General features: G+C 44.0%; 1 protein-coding gene across 1 annotated transcript in view; it reads right to left on the bottom strand.

Annotated features, from left to right (window-relative positions):
* LOC117534332 (inaD-like protein) overlaps nucleotides 1-24,674 on the bottom strand; it is a gene marked incomplete at its 5' end in the record, with an annotated part of 92,792 nt that overhangs the window by 53,713 nt on the left and 14,405 nt on the right. Inside the window, 2 exon segments of the mRNA XM_034198526.1 lie at nucleotides 17,743-17,836; nucleotides 18,827-18,937. Of these exon segments, the coding sequence (XP_034054417.1) occupies nucleotides 17,743-17,836; nucleotides 18,827-18,937 (205 nt within the window).

The raw sequence follows: 24,674 nt of genomic DNA on the forward strand, positions 1-24,674 counted from the left end.
TTTAAAATAAATAACATCAAGCCCTGTGGGACACAGGTGCACAGGTATCCATCGTGAGTGAAGCATGGAAGTCCCAGAACTTACCTGATTTGACAATCCATCCCATCAATGACCTTCTGAGTGAAAATGAATTGCTGGACTTGAGAGCGGCCAATGGCTCTGAAATCCTTTTTCAGGGTTGGGTTGAGGTTAGTCTTAGCCTATGTGATCCAAAAGCTAAAACAACATGTTCTGATAAGATTCTAGTTCCAATACTAGTGAGCAGGGACATTGCGCAGAGACCCATAATAGGTTTTAATGCTATTGAGGAGATTTTGAAAGGGGGAGAGGAGGACCAGAGTAAGCCTGGTGAACGAATAGCTCTGCTCAGAAAGTCACTAAGGCTGGGGACAACAAAGGCAGAAGCACTACTCAACCTCATTCAGGGAGCTACACATGAGGATGTTACCAACCCAGTCAGGACAGGGCATTTTCTTATCAAGCTCCACATTTGTGGAATCAGCTTCCAGTTTGTGTTCGGGCGGCAGACACCCTATCCGTTTTTAAGAGTGCGCTTAAGACCTTCCTTTTTGATAAAGCTTATAGTTAGGGCTGATTAGATTCAGCCCCTAGTTTTGCTGATATAGGCTTAGTTTGTCGGGGGACATCTTACTTCTTCCTTCTCTCTGTCTATACCTGTGTACTCTCATGTTCCGATTAACCCAGCTTCCCCAAATGTCTTTCTTTTTGGTGTCTGTATACGCCGGGATCCGGAGTCATGGATGATCCTGCGCTCCTCTGTCCTGGATCGCGAGCCCTGGATCTTGAGTCGTGGCTGTGGTCCTGGATCATAGGTCCTGGATGGATATCCTCGTGGATTCATCTTCCTATTATACACACATGCATTTCCAAACATTTGGACTACCTATGTTGCAAATGTATTATCTTTTCAATTTACACACGGCATCTATTGCACGTCTGTCCGTCCTGGGAGAGGGATCCCTCCTCTGTTGCTCTCCCTGAGGTTTCTCCCATTTTTCCCTTTAAACTGTGGGTTTTCTTCGGGAGTTTTTCCTTGTACGATGTGAGGGTCTAAGGACAGAGGGTGTCGTATTGTCATACTGATATTCTGTACAAACTGTAAAGTCCACTGAGACAAATGTAACATTTGTGATATTGGGCTATATAAATAAACATTGATTGATTGATACATCTGTGGTAGTTCCAGGGAGGTAAATGTAGTGCATTACCTGCTCTGTCGAGACCAACCTTAAAGTTAAAACTGAAATGCTGTTTGAACCTGACGAGAACCTCTCGCTAGAGGAGGGACTCAAAATAACCTGTCAGTTGATAAATGTATCTTGCTCTGCTCGCAAAGTGAACATCTACGTGAGCAACACCACTCATCATGACATCACAGTGCCAGGTAAAATTGTGATAGGGAGCATACAAAGAATAACAGACTTCTACCCTGTTTACAACTGGTAGTTGAAAAGTGTCAAACTCCACCCAAACCAACCACAGAAAAGTGTCAGAGTGATGGCCAAGGCAAACTGTGGGATCCACCTGTTGATGTGAACAACAAACATTCATTAAACAAATGCTCAGGGAGGAGACAGGTGCGTTTGCTACACACAAAGATGAGGTAGGCTACATAAAGAACCTAAATATGGACATTAAGTTATCTGATGATGTTCCAGTAGCGAAAACGTATAACGCCATACCCCACCATTGTATGAGGAAGTAAAGAACCACATTCAGGACTTGCTGCAAAAAGGCTTCATTCGTAAATCCGCCTCACCATATGCTTCCTTTGTGGTTTGTGTGAGAAAAAAGGATGGAAGTCTAAGACTGTGTATTGATTACAGGGGGCTGAATAAAAAGACAACGCCAGATAGGCACCCCATACCGCACATACAGGAGATACTTGGTGGAAATGAGTGGTTCAGCTTACTGGACCAAGGCAAAGCTTACCACCAAGGTAGCATCAGTGAAGACTCAAAGAAGTACACTGCTTTTACAACTCCATGGGGACTGTATGAATGGAATATAATTCCATTTGGCCTCACAAATGCACCTGCAGCCTTCCAGCGCAGTATGGAAGAGAGCCTAGAAGGTCTCAGAGACAAAATATGCATTCCATATTTAGACGATGTCTTAGTCTACAGCAGTGGTTCTCAAACTTTTTCTGTCAGGCCCCCCCTTTGGAGAAAAAAAAAAGTCGGGCCCCCCCAACACAAATAGTCAGGCTCAGTGGCGGCGCCAGAGATTTATTTTGGGGGTGCTGTGGGGTAGCTTGACATTTCATAGAGTGTGCTCAAACATTTAGGGTTTCCCATTAATGTACCGGGCGCTACAGTGGAATGTTCTACTGCAACACTCCCCACGCATATACACTATGTACCCGCGACTGTTACAATGAAGGCTCGACAATCAGCTCACGGCCGCATATAGGTGTAAGCAGGGGTAAAGTGCTATTTTTATAGGTGGTGTGTGGATCTCACATAGGGGGGTCCGGGGGCAAGCCCCCCCTGGAAGAATTTTAAATATTGAAGTTAAAAGCATCAATCTGGTGCACTTTGAGAGCAAAATGAAGAGATCTATGGATACCTCTCTCAGCACCCATATGAAACACAACTGTAAACAGATTTACTTTTTCTTTATGGATATTTTACAAATCACTCCCCTTTAATGTCATATAGTATTTCATACCTGTTTTTAATTGATTCTCTTATTTTTTTATAACTATAATGATCATATAAACGTGTGCCTTGGAAATAATTGTTTATATTAATGGTGACCAAAACGTTTGAGACCCACTGAGATAACACTGAGAGAGTCCTTTAGTTCACTGAGTCTCTCAGTCTGACAGGAGAGGACTCTCCTCCACTTTGTTGTTGAAAAAACTCCTTATATCCGTTAGCGTAGCTCGCTAGCACCAGAAGCTAACAACAACGATCTCCGGTGCGCTCTCTCTCGCGCGCACGCACACAAAATGGATCGTTACACACACACACACACACACACACACACACACACACACACACACACACACACACACACACACACACACACACACACACACACACACACACACACCACACACACACACACACACACACACACACACACACACACACACACAGAGCCGAGCTTTAATGAAACACAGAGACCCAGACGTAATAGTACTGTATCATATTAATTTAAATCAATCATTTTTCAAAATATGATTTTTTTTTTTTTAAATCTTTTATTATTTTTTTTTATAACCATTTTTCCCCCTGTCATGCCTATGCGCCCCCCACTTTGAGAACCACTGGTCTACAGCAAAACATTTGAACAGCATGTGGAGGACTTGCACTCTGTTCTCAGGTGACAGCAAGCCTGGGGAATTAAGCTTAGACCAGACAAATGTGAACTGTTCAAAAATGAGGTGCGTTATGTTGGAAAAGTGATCTCTGCTGCTGGTTACAAAATGGACGAAAGGGAAGTATCTGCAGTTAGAGCACTAAAGGCTAAACCCCCCACTGACATTAAAGAGCTGCGTACACTTCTTGGTTTCCTAGGCTATTATAGAGGCTATGTGCAAGACTTCTCTCGCCATGCAAAGTGTCTGTATGACTTACTCTCAGCCAATGTAACTCCAATTCCCAATTCAAAGTATAAGTCTTGATCAGCTAGACAGGGTCAGGCTCCCCCCAAATCAGAAAATAGTTTGGTGTGACACCCACCAGAAAGCTTTAGACTATCTAGTTGATGTTTTAACTAACCCACCGGTAATAGCTTACCCCAGGTTTGAGGATCCATTTATCTTGCATGTAGATGCTTCGGAAGAGGGGCTTGGAGGAGTTCTATATCAGAGACAGGAAGGCAAACTAAGAGTTATAGGCTATGGCTCACGAACATTGACACCAGCAGAAAAAAACTATCGATTGCATTCAGGGAACTGGAGTTTTTAGCACTGTAACAGACAGATTTAGAGATGATTTGTTTTATGCTCCTTCTGTTACAGTATACAGTGATAACAACCTTGTCACTTATGTCCTGAGCACAGCTAAACTGAACGCAACTGGACATCGCTGGGTGTCTGAGCTGGCTGACTTCAACATAACTCTGAAATACCGCCCAGGAAAAAGCAACACAGACGCAGTCTTCTTGTCCCGCATACCTGTGAGTATGGACTTCTACATGAGGGAGTGCACAGAGCAATGCTCTCCTGAAGTGTTATGTGCAATACTTCACGCAGCTGAGACACAAAAACAGTGTGAGGTGGACTGGATCTCAGCTATAACCTGCAGCCCACATATTCAGGAGGTAACTGCAGATAATCAGCCTGACATTAAAATATCGCAGCAGGAGTTACTGCAGGCCCAGTCTCAAGGTCCTGCCATATCCCGTGTACTCAACCTGAAGAAGTTGGGAGACAGACCAGACAGGAAGCTCATGAACATGGAAACAGCACAAGTTAAGCAACTGTTACATGAATGGAAAAGACTATTTGTTTCAGAAGAGGGTGTGTTGAAACGCAAAACTGCAACATGTATGCAAATCGTGCTTCCAGGGCAGTACAGAGGACTGGTGTACAGGTACCTTCACTGTGAAATGGGTCATTTGGGGGTGGAACGAGTTTTACACCTCGCACGAGACAGGTTTTATTGGCCTGGGATGCAGAAAGACATTGAGTTTTTCATCACTCAGGTGTGTAACATCCAAAGAAAACCTACAGTGCATGTCAGAGCCCCGATGTGTCATGTACCTGCAACAGCACCATTTGAAATGGTATCCATAGATTACCTTCACCTTGAAAAAAGCGGGGGAGGGTATGAATATATTTGAGTGATAATTGATAACTTCACTAAATTTGCCCAAGCGTATCCAACCCGAAACAAATCAGGTAAAACTGCAGCTGAGAACATCTATAATGATTTTGCATTGAAATGTGGTTTTCCTGCTAACATACATCATGATCAGGGTAGAGAATTTGAGAACCAGCTTTTCAGACAACTGCAGAAGTACTCAGGAATCGAAAATTCAAAAACAACTCCCTACCACCCACAGGGCAACCCTGCAGAAAGATTTAACCGAACTTTGCTTTCAATGCTGCGGACTTTGGAAGAAGAGAAAAAGGGAAACTGGAGTGACTATGTAACTCAAGTGGTACATGCTTACAACTGTACAACCAGTGAAGCAACTGGTTATTCCCCATTCTATCTGCTTTTTGGGAGAAAGCCCCGTCTGCCAATTGATTTCATCTTTGAGATAAATGATGGGGAAGGATGTAATTCACATCATGAGCAACAAATGAAAGAGGCTCATGACATTGCATCCAAAAATATTCAAAAGACTACAGCAAGAGGGAAACAAAGCTATGATAAAAAAAGGCAAAGTGCAGTGCTTTCACCAGGCGACAGGGTCCTTGTGAGGAATATGTCTGAGCGTGGTGGACCCGGAAAGTTACGCTCATACTGGGAAGATAAGATACACATTGTAGTCTCTCGGAAAGGAGAAAGCAGCCCGGTCTATGAGGTAAAGCCAGAACGTGGAATAGGAAGAAATAGGATCCTCCATCGCAACATGTTGATGTCATGTAATGCTTTGCCACTTGAGGAAACAGCACAAAGCACGGTCCAAAGACAAACACAGAGAAAGCAAAGGAAAGCACAGCAGGATGTTGAACCATGTGTTGAACCAGGTGAAACAGAGGAGTCAGCAAGCTCAGATGAGGACGAGTATTATTGGGCTAAAAGGTTGAGACACCAACATCATCAGTCTGAAGAGCAGGATGCTTCACCTCCAGCCTTTCCTAACACAACACATCAGCCTCAGCTAGACGTTGACGCAGAGGAGTTCAGAATAGAGAATCCTGTGCAGATGTTTATGGACAATAACACCAGTGACACTCAAGAGCTAACACAAACTGTTCAGCCTGCAGACCTGCCAAATGTTCAAGAAAATGACCCTTTTGACACACAACCACGCAGCTCACAGAGAGAGAAACGACCCAGAGAAACACTGACTTATGAGACATTGGGTCATCCTCTTCATCGTTTGGTAGGGCTTCACATAAACCCACTTTATGTTAATGCTCTTGCACCAGCATATGGACAATACAATGTGCCCTGGCCATCTCCACAGGTGTTTGGGACGTACATGGTTATTCCTATTCCTGTTCCTGTAGGATATTACTGAGAGGATTAATATGGACTGTCTAAAATGTGGATACAGTAACATAGACTGTTTTTGAACCAACTGGTTACTGTTAATAGTTACTGTTAAAAGTTGTGTACTATAATAGTGAAATGTGAAGGACATTTAAACACATTTACTTGTTTTCAAGCCACTGCCATACAGTAGGTGATGTGAATGTCAATGTAATGTGTTTTGATCCGAAAGTTCCATAATCAATGTTGTGCTATGAATGCTAATGTTGAGGACAACATTTACTTTGTAGGGGAGGAATGTAGCACCCATAAGGTTGAGGTTGTCTACCTGCACATGCATGTTTATACCACAAGGGGGCAGATCACCTGATGGTTCATCATTGTTTTATGCTGGAGATGAACAGAAGAAGTGTGTCGGTGTGTTGTGCTTTGAGATCGTTTGAGATGCTGACATCTTGTACATGTGCCTTGTGGAAGTTAATAAACGAACGTTTTCTACACCTATAATACCCTTGCGGTCTGAGTGGTGTAACACTTTAACGTAAAACATGGTAAATGTGTTTTCATTAGGGTACGAGAATGTTTTTAAGTTAGCATGTAGGCAGCTATCGTGCTAATGCTATCAGAGCCTATTCATGATTTTATGGAACACCGGATATGCTATTTTTTTTCTAGGTGGAAAGGTCATTAAGCAGCGAGTGAGTTAACCACCTAGACACGAGTGCAGGGCTTTGCCATAATATGCTAACTTTGGCATTAGGAACACAACAATTGTAAATATGAGATGAAATCCAGCTTGATGATTCAACTCCGAGATGTCCTGCAATGACCAAAAATTCAGAGCAATGTTCAGGATCAACTTTATACATATTTAATGCCACTGTATCTTAATATAGTTGTCTTCTTTATGAGCAATACTCTCTTTAATCAAAGTGAAAGCATTTGAAAGAAAACAAAAGATAATGCTGGTACAACTTAGGGACTTTTTCGAATGAGATATTCTGATCGAAACCTTTGCCCCTGAAGGTCCAAACCAAGCTTCTTGTGTTTGTTATATACGCCAAAAAACTTTACATGACATACTAAACTTTTGAGAGTTTTTTCAAGCTGACCCTTATTATTCGGGTAATTACTCGGGCAAAAAATCGGTTCAACATTAGGTTCTACCATGTTTTACCATGATCAGCCGCTCATCATTTAGTCTTGTTGTTCTGTCTTTGCCCTTTTCTGTAACTGGTCCAAACCATCCAAAAAATATATTTTATACAAGAAACAAACCAAACCATGGTTCAGTTAGTGCCGGATCAAGTCCACCTCTTTCAGTAAGACCAACGGTGGGTGAAGTGAGCTCAAACGTTCTTAGTTTGTTGTATGATTGTTGTTCTCATGCACTCAATTGCGTTTAGAAAAATAATTTTAGAAAAATAATTTTAGGAAACAGAAGCATCCGGGTACCCAGTCAAAAGTAATGGTAGGTATTAGCTGTGCTACTGCTTTGGAAAGGCAACCTAAAACAAAAATAGGGAATTTAATTAATATAAATAAACAAAAAGCCGAAAGGGAAGAAGAGGCAGCAGCAGGGGGGTCTGAGAGACCAGCATCACAGATCACACCCAATCAAATGTATCATTGAGAAATGATGGGGGTCTCCTGAGGTCTTCCATTATATCTTCATGTACCACATGCCTCTGTAAAATAACCTAAATACATAAACCTCCAGAACCTACGGGAAAAACAAACCTCTTAAAACTGTAGTTCAATCTCAGACAGTTCAGAAAATATGTGTCTCCATCCTCCTCCTAGCAGGAGCGGTTCTAGGGGAGGGGTGGCAGTGCCCACTGGTGGGGCGCAGAGATGTGATAGGTGGGTCGCGAATGGACGCGATGAATGGGATATTTTTTTTTTTTATTGACCTGGGTCCTCGCGGGCGGTAGTGGATTATTACAGCCGGAGACTCGCAACGGCGGTGGACTTTCACAGCACCGCTGCACCGGACCTGCCGGAGCCGCCAGAGCCTCGCAACGGCGGGTGTTTGCGGATGCGGTACCGGCGCAGCGGCGCTGTGAAAGTCCACGGCCCACCTATGCCAGAGCCAGCATCCCACCAACGGCAGCGGCCCAACGGGAAAAGTCCCGAATCTCCTGATGGCCAATCCGAGCCTGCTCACACACACACAACTGAAACCAAAGTCATTTGCAGACATATGTAAAAATCTCTCATACACACATGTGAAACGCTCTCACACACAGACACAACAGCGTTGCAGTCGGGAAGAAAAGCAATGTGGAGTGGCACCTCACCACTTCATAAGGAGTTTAACCGTGACACTTTTCGAAATCCCGTTTGTGTCCCCCCATTTTACAAATAGGCCTATGTTTATTATTATCTTTTAACACAAGCCATCATCGCCACGGAGGAGCACACAGCCTCTGTGAGCGAGCGAGACACAGAGACAGAGACAGAGAGAGAGAGAGGAGAGAGAGAGAGGAGAGAGAGGAGAGAGAGAGAGAGAGAGAGAGAAGAGAGAGAGAACACACCTTTATCTATTTAATATAGCCTAGTTGTACAAAATAAAGTAAGAAATCATTCCAATGTGTACTATAGGACAGTAAACAGTTTAAAAGGGGATGATTAGTAATGCATAAATAAAAAGAAAGAATGCTAACTAGGGTAACATAAGATAAGAATAAACCAGTTTAAATGATTTGTTATTGGTTGTGATCATATTCTAAAGATGTTTGGATTATTGAAAAGTATACAGCTCCCTTTCATCTGAGTGCTGAGAGATGTATCCATACATTAAGTGTGCTCAAAGTGCACCAGATTGATGCATTTAACTTCAACATTTAAAAAGAAATCATAAATTTTCTTTTCACTGCAAACGGGTCCCACAGACCCAGACAGCACACAAAGGTTAAAGGTTAATCATATAATAATGTTAAAATGTGATAAATATATACACTGCACAAAACAAAAAGAGGAGTAAAAGTAGCTCACAACTTGTTTTAATTTTTGAAAGTAGCCCTCATCCTAAAAAAGGTTGGAGACCCCTGTTATAGAACGATACATTTGACCATTTTAAGCTTGGCCTTCCATTTTATTGGAGCGGCGAGGAACAGGTGGGGCTTGAAAAGGCCCACCTGTTCAAAGTGGGGAATGCCAGAAAAAGTTTGAGAACCACTGCATTAGAGCAACTCTATATCTATCTAACACCCCTCCTCCCCCCACCCTCCACAATGAATATCGACCAATCACGTTCTTGCTTGATTTGCGGGACCAGCGTTGTAGTTTGGAAGAAAAGCAATGTGGAGCAGCAGCTCACCGCTTCATAAGGAGTTTGACCTTTCCTTCTGGCAGAATCTACACAACACATCAGCCCCATTGAACAGCCTGTACAACACTATAGGGCCAGAGCTTTACTCTGTGTGTGTTGCAACTTGCATATATTTATTGCACTTGACACACACATACGTGTGGCATCATTTCCACTGGGGACAGGGGGGTCATGTCCTCCCCACTTTTCGAAATCATGTTTCCCTCACTTTACAAATATGTTTATTATTATTAGGGATGCTCCAATCAGGGTTTTCGGGGCAGATCGCCGATCACCGGAATCAGTATCGGCCGATACCGATCGCTGATCCGATCATAGGGTGGTGGGGGCTATTATATGGGGATCTTCCATTTAAAGTGATGTTTAAAACTCAGTCAATGGGGCTCATTTTTATATTGCTTCAGTTTATAATCGTAACGGATCGAAAAGTTCAGATTCATTTTTCAATACATGATGCGCTTCCACAAACAACCAACATAATTATTACATTCAAATGAAGTACATTATTCAAGTTTACATTAACTTTGGATAATAACACGGGAGGATTGAGCGGAAGTGCTCTCTTTCCTCTCTCCTGACAGCCTGTCAGTATCGTCTCATGCAGCTCACTGATCCAGTAATGAGTGACCCGACAGTGAAGAATAAATATATTTATAACTAGTTTAGCTTGTTCCAGAGGTAGATAAAATAGCTAAGTGTGTTGCTCCGCTCACCGGTCCGTCACAGCGGGCGGAGCTGCAGGAGTTCTGCTTCACACACATTGCATAGCGCTATTTTATTGTCTTTTTCGGACACCTTAAAATACTACCAGACCAGTGAAGCCATTTTGGCGAGCTTGTTTTGCAAAGAAAAGTGTCATGTATTTTACGTCATGTGATTGGCTCTACTGATCGGCATTTTTAGAGAGCACTGATCGATCGGCCGAGAGTGAATATCGGCCGATAACGATCGGCGGCCGATAACGATCGGAGCATCCCTAATTATTCGTTTTTAACTCAAGCCGTCATCGCCACGGAGGAGCACACAGCTTCTGTGAGCGAGCGAGACAGAGAGAGAGAGCGAGAGAGCACACCGTTATCTATTTAATATAGATAAAGTAAGAAATCATTCCAATGTGTACTATAGGACAGTAAAAAAACCAAAAACAGTTTAAAAGGGGAGTGATTAGTCAAATATGCATACATAAAAAGAAAGAATGCTGGACTTCCGGTTTACACATGAGGCGATAAGCAGCTAAGAAGAGGAGCTCCCGGCCAAATAAGTTCAAAAAGGAAGAAAACCCCGATAAATGTGATTCGAAGTTGGAAGAATAGGTCATGAGCAAATGAGTAAATAAGAAAGGAACGGAGAAAAAGACGAAAGCCGAAAAACAGCCGGGAGATATGCAGGTCCAGACGGAACACAGTCAGCCGCTAACGGCTAATGCTAAAGCTAGCAACGACGAGCAACCTAGCTGGGTATCAGCGCTGCAGACTAGCTTAGATGCCATGCGGGATAAACTCGAGAAAGCCCAGCACAACATGGATGCTAAACTGGATCAAATTGGCAGCCGGATGGAAGAAAATCTAAGAGGAGTACGTGAAGAAATGGGACAACTGAGAGAATATATGGACAAACACAGAGAAGATATGAAGCAAGGGCTTGATAGCTTCAGAGAGGAAACAAATAGAAACTTCGAGACCGCTGAGGCGGAGATGCGGGCCCAAAAGAAGGATATGGAGATCCTAGAAGAGCGTACGGCTGGGGTCGAGGAGTGGGAGTACCGACGTCCAGGACATTATTATGGCCTCTCTTGAACAACAAACCAAGCTCCAAGATAAGCTGTCCGACATAGAAGGGAGGTCGAGAATAAATAATATACGAATCTGGTGGTTGAAGGAGGGAATAGAGGGAGACTCGGTCTCCGAGTACGTCGACAGGTTAATTCACAAGGAGCTGGGAATGTCGGAGGATATTAAGTTGGAGATTCAAACGGCGCACAGGGCACCTGCTCCAAAACCACAACCAGACAAACCCCCAAGAGCCATTATTGTCAACTTCTTGAGGTTTGAGGTCAAGGAGAACGTCATTAAGACGGCCTGGCGAACGGCGATGGAAGTGAAGGGACGGAGAGTGACATTCGACCACGATTATTCTCCTGAGGTGACGGTTAAACGTCGGAAATATGCGGGGCTCAAGAGAATTCTCAAAGATAAGGGGATTCGTTTTCAATCTCCAATGGACACACTGAGGGTTTACTGGAACGAAGGAACGATAGTGTATAAGAGTGCTCAGGACGCGGCGAGGGCGATGCGGCAGAGAGGCTGGCAGGTACCGGACCCGGGAGTAGAGAGACCTACGCTGCTGCAGAGACTGCAGGCAGCGCGCAAGTGGACCAGACTTCGGAGACGAGAGTGGGGAGACAACAACGAGATGGGAGTGAGGGAAGACCGGCACCGTATCGAGGGTGTTGATGAGTAGTCTATGAGGGAACAAGATACGGCGTTGAAAAGACAGAAGGATGAGAGGTGACGGGCCACGGCGATCAGAAAAAGACAGAGCACAGACACAAACAGATTTAACCAAATTACTTATAAATGCTATAGCCTTTTATTTTGTGCCCCGAAAGTACCTTTGAAACACTGCAGTGGGTGAGTAAGAAAGATTGTTATTTGATTTTATAAAAGGAACCTGTAAGGAATTATTTATCTATAACATTTTACGATTTAATTCGGACTAATTTAAAGAAGTGCTAATTCACTAGAAACATAGAATCACCTCCATCGCCAATACAGAGACCAGGGGTTTAAAGACTATATGAAAAATGTTCACAAAGTTCCCGGCCGGGAGCTCCGGAGTTTAAACCACACGCTGGACAATTATAGTGAGCTTGGGAGATCAGCCACAGGAGAGATCTCCGCCACTAGGGGGGGCCCTCTCACTAGGAGAGGCCTTACCTTCCACCCACCAGCGGGGGAAAAGGGGATATTTTTGAAGACCAAGTTCTGATGTTTAATTTGTATTTGTTTAGCTTAGCGGTTGCTGCTACTATATATATTGTGTTTTGTGACATGGAGGGAACGAAAAGATGCTTTGAAGGGAAATATAATGCAACGTAGGGGAATCAAAATGGTGTCGTTAAATGTCAATGGTTTGAACAATCCGATTAAAAGGGGGAAAGTATTAACCACATTTAGAAAGGAGGAGATGCAGGTTATCTTATTGCAAGAAACTCACCTATCAGTACAAGAACATGAAGAACTGAAAAGGTATGGATATAACAACACATTTTATAGTTCATTTAAGCAAGGTAGGAGAGGGGTGGCTACACTAATTGGGAACTCAGTAACATTTGAAATAAACAAATGTGAGCCTGTACAACAGAGGGGAGGTATGTGGTGATCAAGGGGAAAATGGAAGGACAAATGGTTACACTAATTAATGTTTACGCCCCACCGGACAGCGATAAGACTTTTTTTAAGGAATTGTTTGATATCATAGCTGTGGAAATGGAAGGAATTCTGATTTGCGGGGGGGACTTCAATGTGGTACTAAACTATGATTTAGATACAACAAGTACAAGGAAGGCTAGGACGCATATTGTCAGATACATGAACATACAACTGAAGGAACTAGGAATCACATATATATGGAGAGACTACACACACTACTCACACTCAGTCTATTCTAGGATAGATTACTTTTGTATGTCAAAGGGAGATAAATATAGGGTAGAAGACTGTAGAATAGGTGTTACAGACCTGTCTGACCATAGTGCAATACAGTGGGGCAAAAAAGTATTTAGTCAGCCACCAATTGTGCAAGTTCTCCCACTTAAAAAGATGAGAGAGGCCTGTAATTTTCATCCTAGGTACACTTCAACTATGAGAGACAGAATGGGGGGAAAGAATCCAGGAAATCACATTGTAGGATTTTTAATGAATGAATTGGTAAATTCCTCTGTAAAATAAGTATTTGGTCACCTACAAACAAACAAGATTTCTGGCTCTCACAGACCTGTAACTTCTTCTTTAAGAGCCTCCTCTGTCCTCCACTTGTTAACTGTATTAATGGCACCTGTTTGAACTCGTTATCAGTATAAAAGACACCTGTCCACAACCTCAAACAGTCACTCTCCAAACTCCACTATGGCCAAGACCAAAGAGCTGTCAAAGGACACCAGAAACACAATTGTAGACCTGCACCAGGCTGGGAAGACTGAATCTGCAATAGGTAAGCAGCTTGGTGTGAAGAAATCAACTGTGGGAGCAATTATTAGAAAATGGAAGACATACAAGACCACTGATAATCTCCCTCGATCTGGGGCTCCAGGCAAGATCTCACCCCGTGGGGTCAAAATGATCACAAGAACGGTGAGCAAAAATCCCAGAACCACACGGGGGGACCTAGTCAATGACCTGCAGAGAGCTGGGACCAAAGTAACAAAGGCTACCATCAGTAACACACTACGCCGCCAGGGACTCAAATCCTGCAGTGCCAGACGTGTCCCCCTGCTTAAGCCAGTACATGTCCAGGCCTGTCTGAAGTTTGCTAGAGAGCATTTAGATGATCCAGAAGAGGATTGGGAGAATGTCATATGGTCAGATGAAACCAAAATAGAACTTTTTGGTAAAAACTCAACTAGACGTGTTTGGAGGAGAAAGAATGCTGAGTTGCATCCAAAGAACACCATACCTACTCTGAAACATGGGGGTGGAAACATCATGCTTTGGGGCTGTTTCTCTGCAAAGGGACCAGGACCACTGATCCGTGTAAAGGAAATAATGAATGGGGCCATGTATCATGAGATTTTGAGTGACAACCTCCTTCCATCAGCAAGGGCATTGAAGATGAAACGTGGCTGGGTCTTTCAGCATGACAATGATCCCAAACACACCGCCCGGGCAACGAAGGAGTGGCTTCGTAAGAAGCATTTCAAGGTCCTGGAGTGGCCTAGCCAGTCTCCAGATCTCAACCCCATAGAAAATCTTTGGAGGGAGTTGAAAGTCCGTGTTGCCCAGCGACAGCCCCAAAACATCACTGCTCTAGAGGAGATCTGCATGGAGGAATGGGCCAAAATACCAGCAACAGTGTGTGAAAACCTTGTGAAGACTTACAGAAAACGTTTGACCTCTGTCATTGCCAACAAAGGGTATATAACAAAGTATTGAGATGAACTTTTGTTAATGACCAAATACCTATTTTCCACCATAATTTGCAAATAAATTCTTTAAAAATCCCACAATGTGATTTCCTGGATTCTTTCCCCCCATTCTGTCTCTCATAGTTGAGGTATACCTAGGACGAAAATTACAGGCCCCTCTCATCTTTTTAAGTGGGAGAACTTGCACAATTGGTGGCTGACTAAATACTTTTTTGGCCCACTGTATATAGACTCTCTTGTACTGTTTTATTAGGGTCTGAGACCAGAGGTTGGCGAAGACCCTATTGTGATCGCTCGCTCATCGCTGCTTGCAGCTTTAATTTATATTGTTATTTATTTCACTATTTGTATTGCTTTAATTTGTTTTATGTCCTAAAACATGTTGCATTGTGGGAGGATCCTGGGACTCACGTTTTTCATTGCCATATCTACAATGTAGCTACTGTGCACATGACAATAAAGCCATGAATCTTGAAACTTACTACCACCATTCACTGTTGAGGAGGAGAGCTTCAGCTGTCCCAGAGTCTGGCTAAAGACCAGACACTCGAGGAGACTGAGATCATAACAATTGGCTTTCACAGAATTCCTTTAGCTTGGAAATCAATCCTAACTCTGCCAAAGACTTTAGTGCTTGTTGTTTAGAAAAGGAAGTTTTCTTCAGCAAAACCATATTTGTATTAGCACTTTGTCACATCTGCAGTTAAAGTCAAATATTACAACTTAAACAACAACCATGATAAATAGATGTAACTGCAGCTGTGCCTGAACACAAAGACATCACATTTTAACATAACAGTTAAACAGCTTTCTTGATTTTATTAAAGGCTCTGTGAGAAATGACCTCTGCTGCATACACATTTGTAACATAAACATGTCCAGACATACATACAATTGAATTCTGTGTGAATCAATATCCAAATGAACTCGTGGAAATTCATTATTTTAATAACTATAAAGGCTGTTTATATGAACAACATACAAAGGTGTTTTGCTTGCTGCATAGTCCGCAAACATAGCAGGGGAAGTTTTGATCATTCTATACAGTTATTTGTAGTTGGGTTGTACTTGATACAGTACACATGCACTACTTCAGCTTATAGCTGTCAAAGATATCCAAATTCCTCTACTATATCAAAGACATTTAAATGATTTAATTGCTACAAAAGTCCAGAATTAAAAGTCATTTCCACCTCAGAAAGAACATCAGGTGTTAAAGTGAATCCAGTCAGAGGAACACCTTTCACCAAACAGCTTCAAACACCACACCCATTACAACAAAGAGCTCCAAACCCATTCAATCAAGTAGCACAAGCTCCTTTCACAAAAGCTAACCCATCCAGCCAGCAGCCAGAAGAAACAACCCTCAAAGCCCCGCCTTCCCGTTCAGACGCACCAAAACCAAACCAAACGCACTATAGAGAGGCAGAGGAAACCCAGACACCAGAGAGAAAGATCGAGAGAGAGGGGAGGAATGACGGTCCTCCACTCTGTGCTGTAACACGGGACGGAGGGACTGCTGGTTCAAACAAGTCCTGCAAAGACAAGAACACACACATTAACACACTGCCGGCTACCTCACACTACAACACACAGCAACATCAACTGTGAGATACAGTGAAACACACTGAGATCCATACACTGAGAGAAGTGATACTCTGACGTAAATGAGATGCAATGAGACACTTTGACTTAAACTAAAGCACACTACTGACACACTCACTGCTACTAAGATACCCGGACACACTGAGGCACTCTCACATACTCTGAGAACCTCCAAGAAAACTCTTGAGACACTGAAATACTTTAAAGTGAACTGACATACAGTATTTGTACATATAAATGATATATTACTGAGATACTATGCGATCTAAAACATTGCAGCACTGATGTAAAATGTTTGTAAATATTTATATTTAAGTAACCAAAACACACACCTCTCTCCATTTCTTTCTTCAAAGGGACAGTAGATGGTCACTTTTAGAAGTCACACACAAACACACACACGACTCCACGCTCAAAAGACTTTCCAGGATGAATACTGCACACAATGCGAGGAGCAGCACTTTCAACTAGAAGAGGAAGATCTGAAGCGACTCAAACTGTTTCACTCAAATGTAAACTGTTAGTTAATGAGTTTGCTTTTCTAGGATTTTGAATAAACTCAACAGGATGTACAGTCACCCCAGAGCGGTCATCAAAAAAGCAAGTTCCTCAAAAATCTCAAAATAATTGGAATAATTGTCCTTAGGAATAGTAGAGCGTTGATTATTATAAAAGAAGCTTCTCACAGGGAGCAGACCCCCTAACAAATATAGAGAACACTTAAGACAGGTAAATGATGCTCACAAAAGAACACATAGGAACAACTGAAGAAATCCCTACAAGCAGTAGAAACACACAAACACAAGACACTATTATTACAGAAGAACATTTGTATATAACTTTAGGACGGCCCCTGGGGATCCTGTGGATGCAGGATGTGTTTGTGTGTTCTGAAAGCTTTGGGTACCATGTTTCTGTGCTGCTGCTCAAGTTTCCTCAAATTATTATCAATTTTAGCCGAGAGCAAACATTTTTTAAGTTGCTCCACAATATGAAAAAGAAATTGTAGGTCAACCCTATTCAGAAGCTCTATCAAGCAGCTTACCATTAAAACATATCAATGCTGGCCAAAAACATTGTCTATGAGCCCAATAATGTCCTGAATCACCAATGCTACCCGTTAGAATGAAATGAGACCTACAGACGTCCCACCATTTGAAAGGGTCAGGTTAATGCACTCGTTTGTGGAACAGTCAATCAAAGAAAGGAACACGGAGCTGAATCTCGGATCAAGTGTTTGTTAAAGGCTTTCCATTATATTGTCTGCTGTGATTGGAGACTCAGCTTAGCTTTTGATTAAATATTTTGTAATTGTTTAAGTTGCAAATGGAGCCTCTGTGAAGAAAAACTCCAAGCTAATTAAAGTACCATCATCATTAAGACATCAACACTGTGTGTGCGTGTGTATGTGTGTGGGGGGGGGATTTGTGTGCGTGTATGTGGGGGTTTGTGTGTGTGTGTGTGTGTATGTGGGGGTTTGTGTGTGTGTGTGCGTGGGGTTGTGTGTGTGGGTTACTGACCTTTGGCCTGTTCCAGGTCAGAGTTCAGCTCCTGATCTGAGTGGCTGGGAGGTCTGTAGGGAGGGAGTTGTCTCAGAGGTGGGGGGGCTGGCGCCTACAGGAATGGAGTGCCTGTTATTCAGTGTTGTGAGAGCTAGAGGAATGCCTCAGTGTGCTGAGGGTGTGCTGCCCTCTGCTGGACTCACTTTGATGGACCTCAACTACATCAGTTTGAATATTTTTTTGTTTTGCATTTATGAAATGTGATTTGGAGTTAAACATCCAGACAAATTGAATAAACACCACTGACTCTGCAGGACACCAACAGTGAGGAAGTCCCTTTTCTTACCGGAGACTCAGTCCTCGTTCATTTGTGTTTTTTGTAGCTGGGGGCTGTTAGAGACACAGGCTGAAACACATGCGCGCGCGCGCACACACACACACGCACGCACGCACGCACGCATATTTTCAACCTACTATCAGATTGCCTCTCATGCTTTTCAGTCAGCCTCCAATATAAGGAAGCTGGACAGTTCCTGGTTTTATCACTCGCCCTGTCCTTGAAGAACAGCTGATTTTTTAAACTGCAACACCAAGTGTGTTAATTCATCATGGCATTTCATCTTATAGGTCTCTGGGTTTTTAATTCTACTACTTTCATCCATTTAGGTATGTAAGGTTAGCATCGGGAATATCCTATTAAAGTATTCATAAAGGGATTCCTTTAAGTTTGAAAAGCTTTTCCTTTTCCACCCCTTCATCTTTTTCTTTGTCTTGTGTCTTTGTCTTGCTTAATGTCCATGTCTATTACAGACCATAATACCCTGTAACGTCATCCTCGTTACATTAGAAAGGATTGCAGGGAGGATTTTATTCCCCCCTCCTCCAGTGTGTGTGTGTGTGTGTGTGTGTGTGGTGTGTGTGTGTGCGTGTGTGTGTGTGTGTGTGTGTGTGTGTGTGTGTGTGTGTGTGTGTGTGTGTGTGTGTGTGTGTGTGTGTGTGTGTGTGTGTGTGTGTGTGTGTGTGTGTGTGTGTGTGTGTGTGTGTGTGTGGTGTGTGTGTGTGTGTGTGTGTGTGTGTGTGTGTGTGTGTGTGTGTTGTTTACCCGTGGAGTGGTGGACAGGCTCTGGACGATGAAGACCACGGGGCTCGGAGCGGATTTGATGGCATTCACCGCCTCCTCATGACTGGCCACTCGTAGGTCAACACCTGACACCTGCACACAAACATCAGCCAGCACTCAAATATCAAGCCAAACACTTTACCTGTTGAAAATAAAAGGAAAAAATCATCTAAATAATTCATTCCAATCTTTCAAAATCCATAATTTCAGTGTTTGGCTCAGCTGTCTGATGGACAGATCCAGGAAATATTTCCCGCCAAAAGCACTAACCCTCTGTCTCACGTCCCTCAAAGAGCTCAAAGCATTATTTTAGTTCCTCTTTAGTTTCTTACTGGACTTTTCCCCTTTCAATAATCCTCATTTATTCATTTGTATATACTGTGTGCACAATTGTTAGTCAAGTAAGTAGTTTGACCATATCATCATTGTTGCTCATATTTTCCAACTCCAAGCTGTAAAAACTTGAATGTGTATTGGAGTTAAGCATATCAGCTGATGTGTACAGTATTTGTGTAATGAGGGAGGGTGATCTAATGAGATCAACATGTTATATCAATGTGTACAGAACTATTAGCAGCTTCTTTTCCTCAGGTAAAATGGGCCAAAAAAGAGATTTAACTGAAGTCAAACATTTCAGAGGGATGCAGCTTGAAATATCTAAGATGTTGGGGCGTGATCACAAAACAATCAACGGTTTTGTTGAAAATAGTCAACAGGGTGGCAAGAAACGTGTTGAGACAAAAAGACTCAAATGAACTGCCAAAGATCTGAGAAGAATCAAACGTGAAGCCACCAGGAAGCCATTATCCTCCAGTGTGGTCATACTCCAGAACTGTGACCTACCTGAGAGCCCAGAAGTCTCAGGTGTTCAGAGACATGGCCAAGGTGAGGGAGGCTGAAACCCCCACTGAACAAGACACATGAGATCAAGACTGGGCCAAGACATATCTGAAGACAGATTTGTCAAAGGTTTTCTGGACTGATGAGATGAGGGTGACTCTGCATGGACCAGATGGATGGGCGGCTGGATCAGTACCGGGCCCAGAGCTCCACTTCCACTCAGACCCCAGCAAGGTGCATGTATTACTAAAGAGGAGCTAGTTTGACCTTTTCAGGTTGAAGAGGTGAGGGTTGACTCAAAATCAACTCCCAACCCTACTGCCACTTTTTAGAACACACAAAAAGAAGACCATGATTGTATGCAGGACATCGAAGTGCTCCTCTGCGTGGCTAGCTGTGAGGAGGCTGCGGTTGATCGTCCACAGATCCAGAAACTGACAGACTCCATGAATGGAAGGCTTATTATTGAAGAGAAGGGTGGCTATATTCATTACTGTTTTTTTTTAATCTCAAACATTTTTATTTCTACATTTTGAGTTGTTTGTTTATTAAAATAAATAAACAAGTGAGATGGGAACGTTTTCGTTTTTCCTTTAGTTGCATATTAGTTCTGCACACTAATAGTCCACCCAATAATTGTGCACACAGAAATGTTCTCCTAAGAACAGCAAAACCTCAATTTTACTTTCTTAAATATTGAGACTTGAGGTTTATTAACATATTGGATTTGCGGAGAGCACAGAGTCATTTTTCAATGATAAAATGAATCCTCAAAAATACAACTTGCCTTAGAATTGTATTAAACTTCAATTACTTTGTGTGAAGGCTACAAGCATCAAAACCACACACATCACTGAGGACCTGACATCGACTCATCACACTCTTCTTCCTCCGCAGGCTGAGGAGGTTCAACATGGACTCCAGAATACTCTGCAACTTCTACAGGTGCACCATAGAGAGCATCCTGACCTTCTACAGGTGCACCATAGAGAGCATCCTGACCTTCTACAGGTGCTCCATAGAGAGGATCCTGACCTTCTACAGGTGCACCATAGAGAGGATCCTGACCTTCTACAGGTGCACCATAGAGAGCATCCTGACCTTCTACAGGTGCTCCATAGAGAGGATCCTGACCTTCTTCAGGTGCACCATAGAGAGGATCCTGACCTTCTACAGGTGCACCATAGAGAGGATCCTGACCTTCTACAGGTGCTCCATAGAGAGCATCCTGACCTTCTACAGGTGCACCATAGAGAGGATCCTAACCTTCTACAGGTGCTCCATAGAGAGCATCCTGACCTTCTACAGGTGCTCCATAGAGAGGATCCTGACCTTCTACAGGTGCTCCATAGAGAGGATCCTGACCTTCTACAGGTGCACCATAGAGAGGATCCTAACCTTCTACAGGTGCTCCATAGAGAGGATCCTGACCTTCTACAGGTGCACCATAGAGAGGATCCTGACCTTCTACAGGTGCTCCATAGAGAGGATCCTGCCCTTCTACAGGTGCACCATAGAGAGCATCCTGACCTTCTACAGGTGCACCATAGAGAGGATCCTGACCTTCTACAGGTGCACCATAGAGAGGATCCTGACCTTCTACAGGTGCACCATAGAGAGGATCCTGACCTTCTACAGGTGCACCATAGAGCATCCTGACCTTCTACAGGTGCTCCATAGAGAGCATCCTGACCTTCTACAGGTGCACCATAGAGAGCATCCTGACCTTCTACAGGTGCACCATAGAGAGGATCCTGACCTTCTACAGGTGCACCATAGAGAGGATCCTGACCTTCTACAGGTGCACCATAGAGAGGATCCTGACCTTCTACTACAGGTGCACCATAGAGCATCCTGACCTTCTACAGGTGCTCCATAGAGAGGATCCTGACCTTCTACAGGTGGTGCACCATAGAGAGCATCCTGACCTTCTACAGGTGCACCATAGAGAGCATCCTGACCTTCTACAGGTGCACCATAGAGAGCATCCTGACCTTCTACAGGTGCACCATAGAGAGGACCCTGACCTTCTACAGGTGCTCCATAGAGAGGATCCTAACCTTCTACAGGTGCTCCATAGAGAGGATCCTGACCTTCTACAGGTGCACCATAGAGAGGACCCTGACCTTCTACAGGTGCTCCATAGAGAGGATCCTGACCTTCTACAGGTGCACCATAGAGAGGATCCTGACCTTCTACAGGTGCTCCATAGAGAGGATCCTAACCTTCTACAGGTGCACCATAGAGAGGATCCTGACCTTCTACAGGTGCACCATAGAGAGGATCCTGACCTTCTACAGGTGCACCATAGAGAGCATCCTGACCTTCTACAGGTGCTCCATAGAGAGGATCCTGACCTTCTACAGGTGCACCATAGAGAGGATCCTGACCTTCTACAGGTGCTCCATAGAGAGGATCCTGACCTTCTACAGGTGCACCATAGAGAGGATCCTGACCTTCTACAGGTGCACCATAGAGAGGATCCTGACCTTCTACAGGTGCACCATAGAGAGGATCCTAACCTTCTACAGGTGCACCATAGAGAGGATCCTGACCTTCTGCAGATGCACCATAGAGAGCATCCTGACCTTCTGCAGATGCACCATAGAGAGCATCCTGACCTTCTACAGGTGCTCCATAGAGAGGATCCTGACCTTCTACAGGTGCACCATAGAGAGGATCCTGACCTTCTACAGGTGCTCCATGGAGAGGATCCTGACCTTCTACAGGTGCACCATAGAGAGCATCCTGACCCTCTGCAGATGCACCATAGAGAGGATCCTGACCTTCTACAGGTGCACCATAGAGAGGATCCTGACCTTCTACAGGTGCACCATAGAGAGCATCCTGACCTTCTGCAGATGCACCATAGAGAGCATCCTGACCTTCTACAGGTGCTCCATAGAGAGCATCCTGACCTTCTACAGGTGCACCATAGAGAGGATCCTGATCTTCTACAGGTGCTCCATAGAGAGGATCCTGACCTTCTACAGGTGCTCCATAGAGAGGATCCTGACCTTCTACAGGTGCTCCATAGAGAGCATCCTGACCTTCTACAGGTGCACCATAGAGAGGATCCTGACCTTCTACAGGTGCTCCATAGAGAGGATCCTGACCTTCTACAGGTGCACCATAGAGAGGATCCTGACCTTCTACAGGTGCACCATAGAGGATCCTGACCTTCTACAGGTGCTCCATAGAGAGCATCCTGACCTTCTACAGGTGCACCATAGAGAGCATCCTGACCTTCTACAGGTGCTCCATAGAGAGCATCCTGACCTTCTACAGGTGCACCATAGAGAGCATCCTGACCTTCTACAGGTGCTCCATAGAGAGCATCCTGACCTTCTACAGGTGCTCCATAGAGAGCATCCTGACCTTCTACAGGTGCTCCATAGAGAGCATCCTGACCTTCTACAGGTGCACCATAGAGAGCATCCTGACCTTCTACAGGTGCTCCATAGAGAGCATCCTGACCTTCTACAGGTGCTCCATAGAGAGCATCCTGACCTTCTACAGGTGCTCCATAGAGAGGATCCTAACCTTCTACAGGTGCACCATAGAGAGGATCCTGACCTTCTACAGGTGCACCATAGAGAGGATCCTGACCTTCTACAGGTGCACCATAGAGAGGATCCTAACCTTCTACAGGTGCACCATAGAGAGCATCCTGACCTTCTGCAGATGCACCATAGAGAGCATCCTGACCTTCTACAGGTGCACCATAGAGAGCATCCTGACCTTCTACAGGTGCACCATAGAGAGGATCCTGACCTTCTACAGGTGCTCCATAGAGAGGATCCTGACCTTCTACAGGTGCACCATAGAGAGGATCCTGACCTTCTACAGGTGCTCCATGGAGAGGATCCTGACCTTCTACAGGTGCACCATAGAGAGCATCCTGACCCTCTGCAGATGCACCATAGAGAGGATCCTGACCTTCTACAGGTGCACCATAGAGAGGATCCTGACCTTCTACAGGTGCACCATAGAGAGCATCCTGACCTTCTGCAGATGCACCATAGAGAGGATCCTGACCTTCTACAGGTGCACCATAGAGAGCATCCTGACCTTCTACAGGTGCACCATAGAGAGCATCCTGACCTTCTACAGGTGCTCCATAGAGAGGATCCTGACCTTCTACAGGTGCACCATAGAGAGGATCCTGACCTTCTACAGGTGCACCATAGAGGATCCTGACCTTCTACAGGTGCTCCATAGAGAGCATCCTGACCTTCTACAGGTGCACCATAGAGAGCATCCTGACCTTCTACAGGTGCTCCATAGAGAGGATCCTGACCTTCTACAGGTGCACCATAGAGAGCATCCTGACCTTCTACAGGTGCACCATAGAGAGCATCCTGACCTTCTACAGGTGCTCCATAGAGAGCATCCTGACCTTCTACAGGTGCACCATAGAGAGCATCCTGACCTTCTACAGGTGCTCCATAGAGAGCATCCTGACCTTCTACAGGTGCTCCATAGAGAGGATCCTGACCTTCTACAGGTGCACCATAGAGAGGATCCTGACCTTCTACAGGTGCACTATACTCCCAGCGGCTCAGGAAGAAATCCCTCAGGATTATCAAAGACCCCCATCACCCCAGCCACAAACTGTTCTGTCTGCTGCCGTCTGGCAGGCGGTACCGCAGCATCAGGACTAAAACCACCAGACTCAGGGACAGCTTCATCCCACAGGCCATAAGACTGTTAAACACTGAGCTCTGTTAAGTGCCCGATAAACATTCATCTGTTTGTCAATCTACTTATTTATCGAAATAGTTATCACCGCAATAAACCGTATTTAATTTTGTCTTAATGTACAATATATAATTTAATATTCTGTTCTTGTATACATCATATTCTATTTACATAGACTTCTTGCACTATTTTGTATTTGTATATCTTAATATATATGTTGCATCGTTGGAAGAGCTCGGGTCAGAAGAATTTCATTGCCATTTCTACACTGTAGCTTATGTGCATATGA

Source organism: Gymnodraco acuticeps, unplaced genomic scaffold (assembly GCF_902827175.1).
Source record: "Gymnodraco acuticeps unplaced genomic scaffold, fGymAcu1.1, whole genome shotgun sequence".
NCBI lineage: Eukaryota > Metazoa > Chordata > Actinopteri > Perciformes > Bathydraconidae > Gymnodraco > Gymnodraco acuticeps.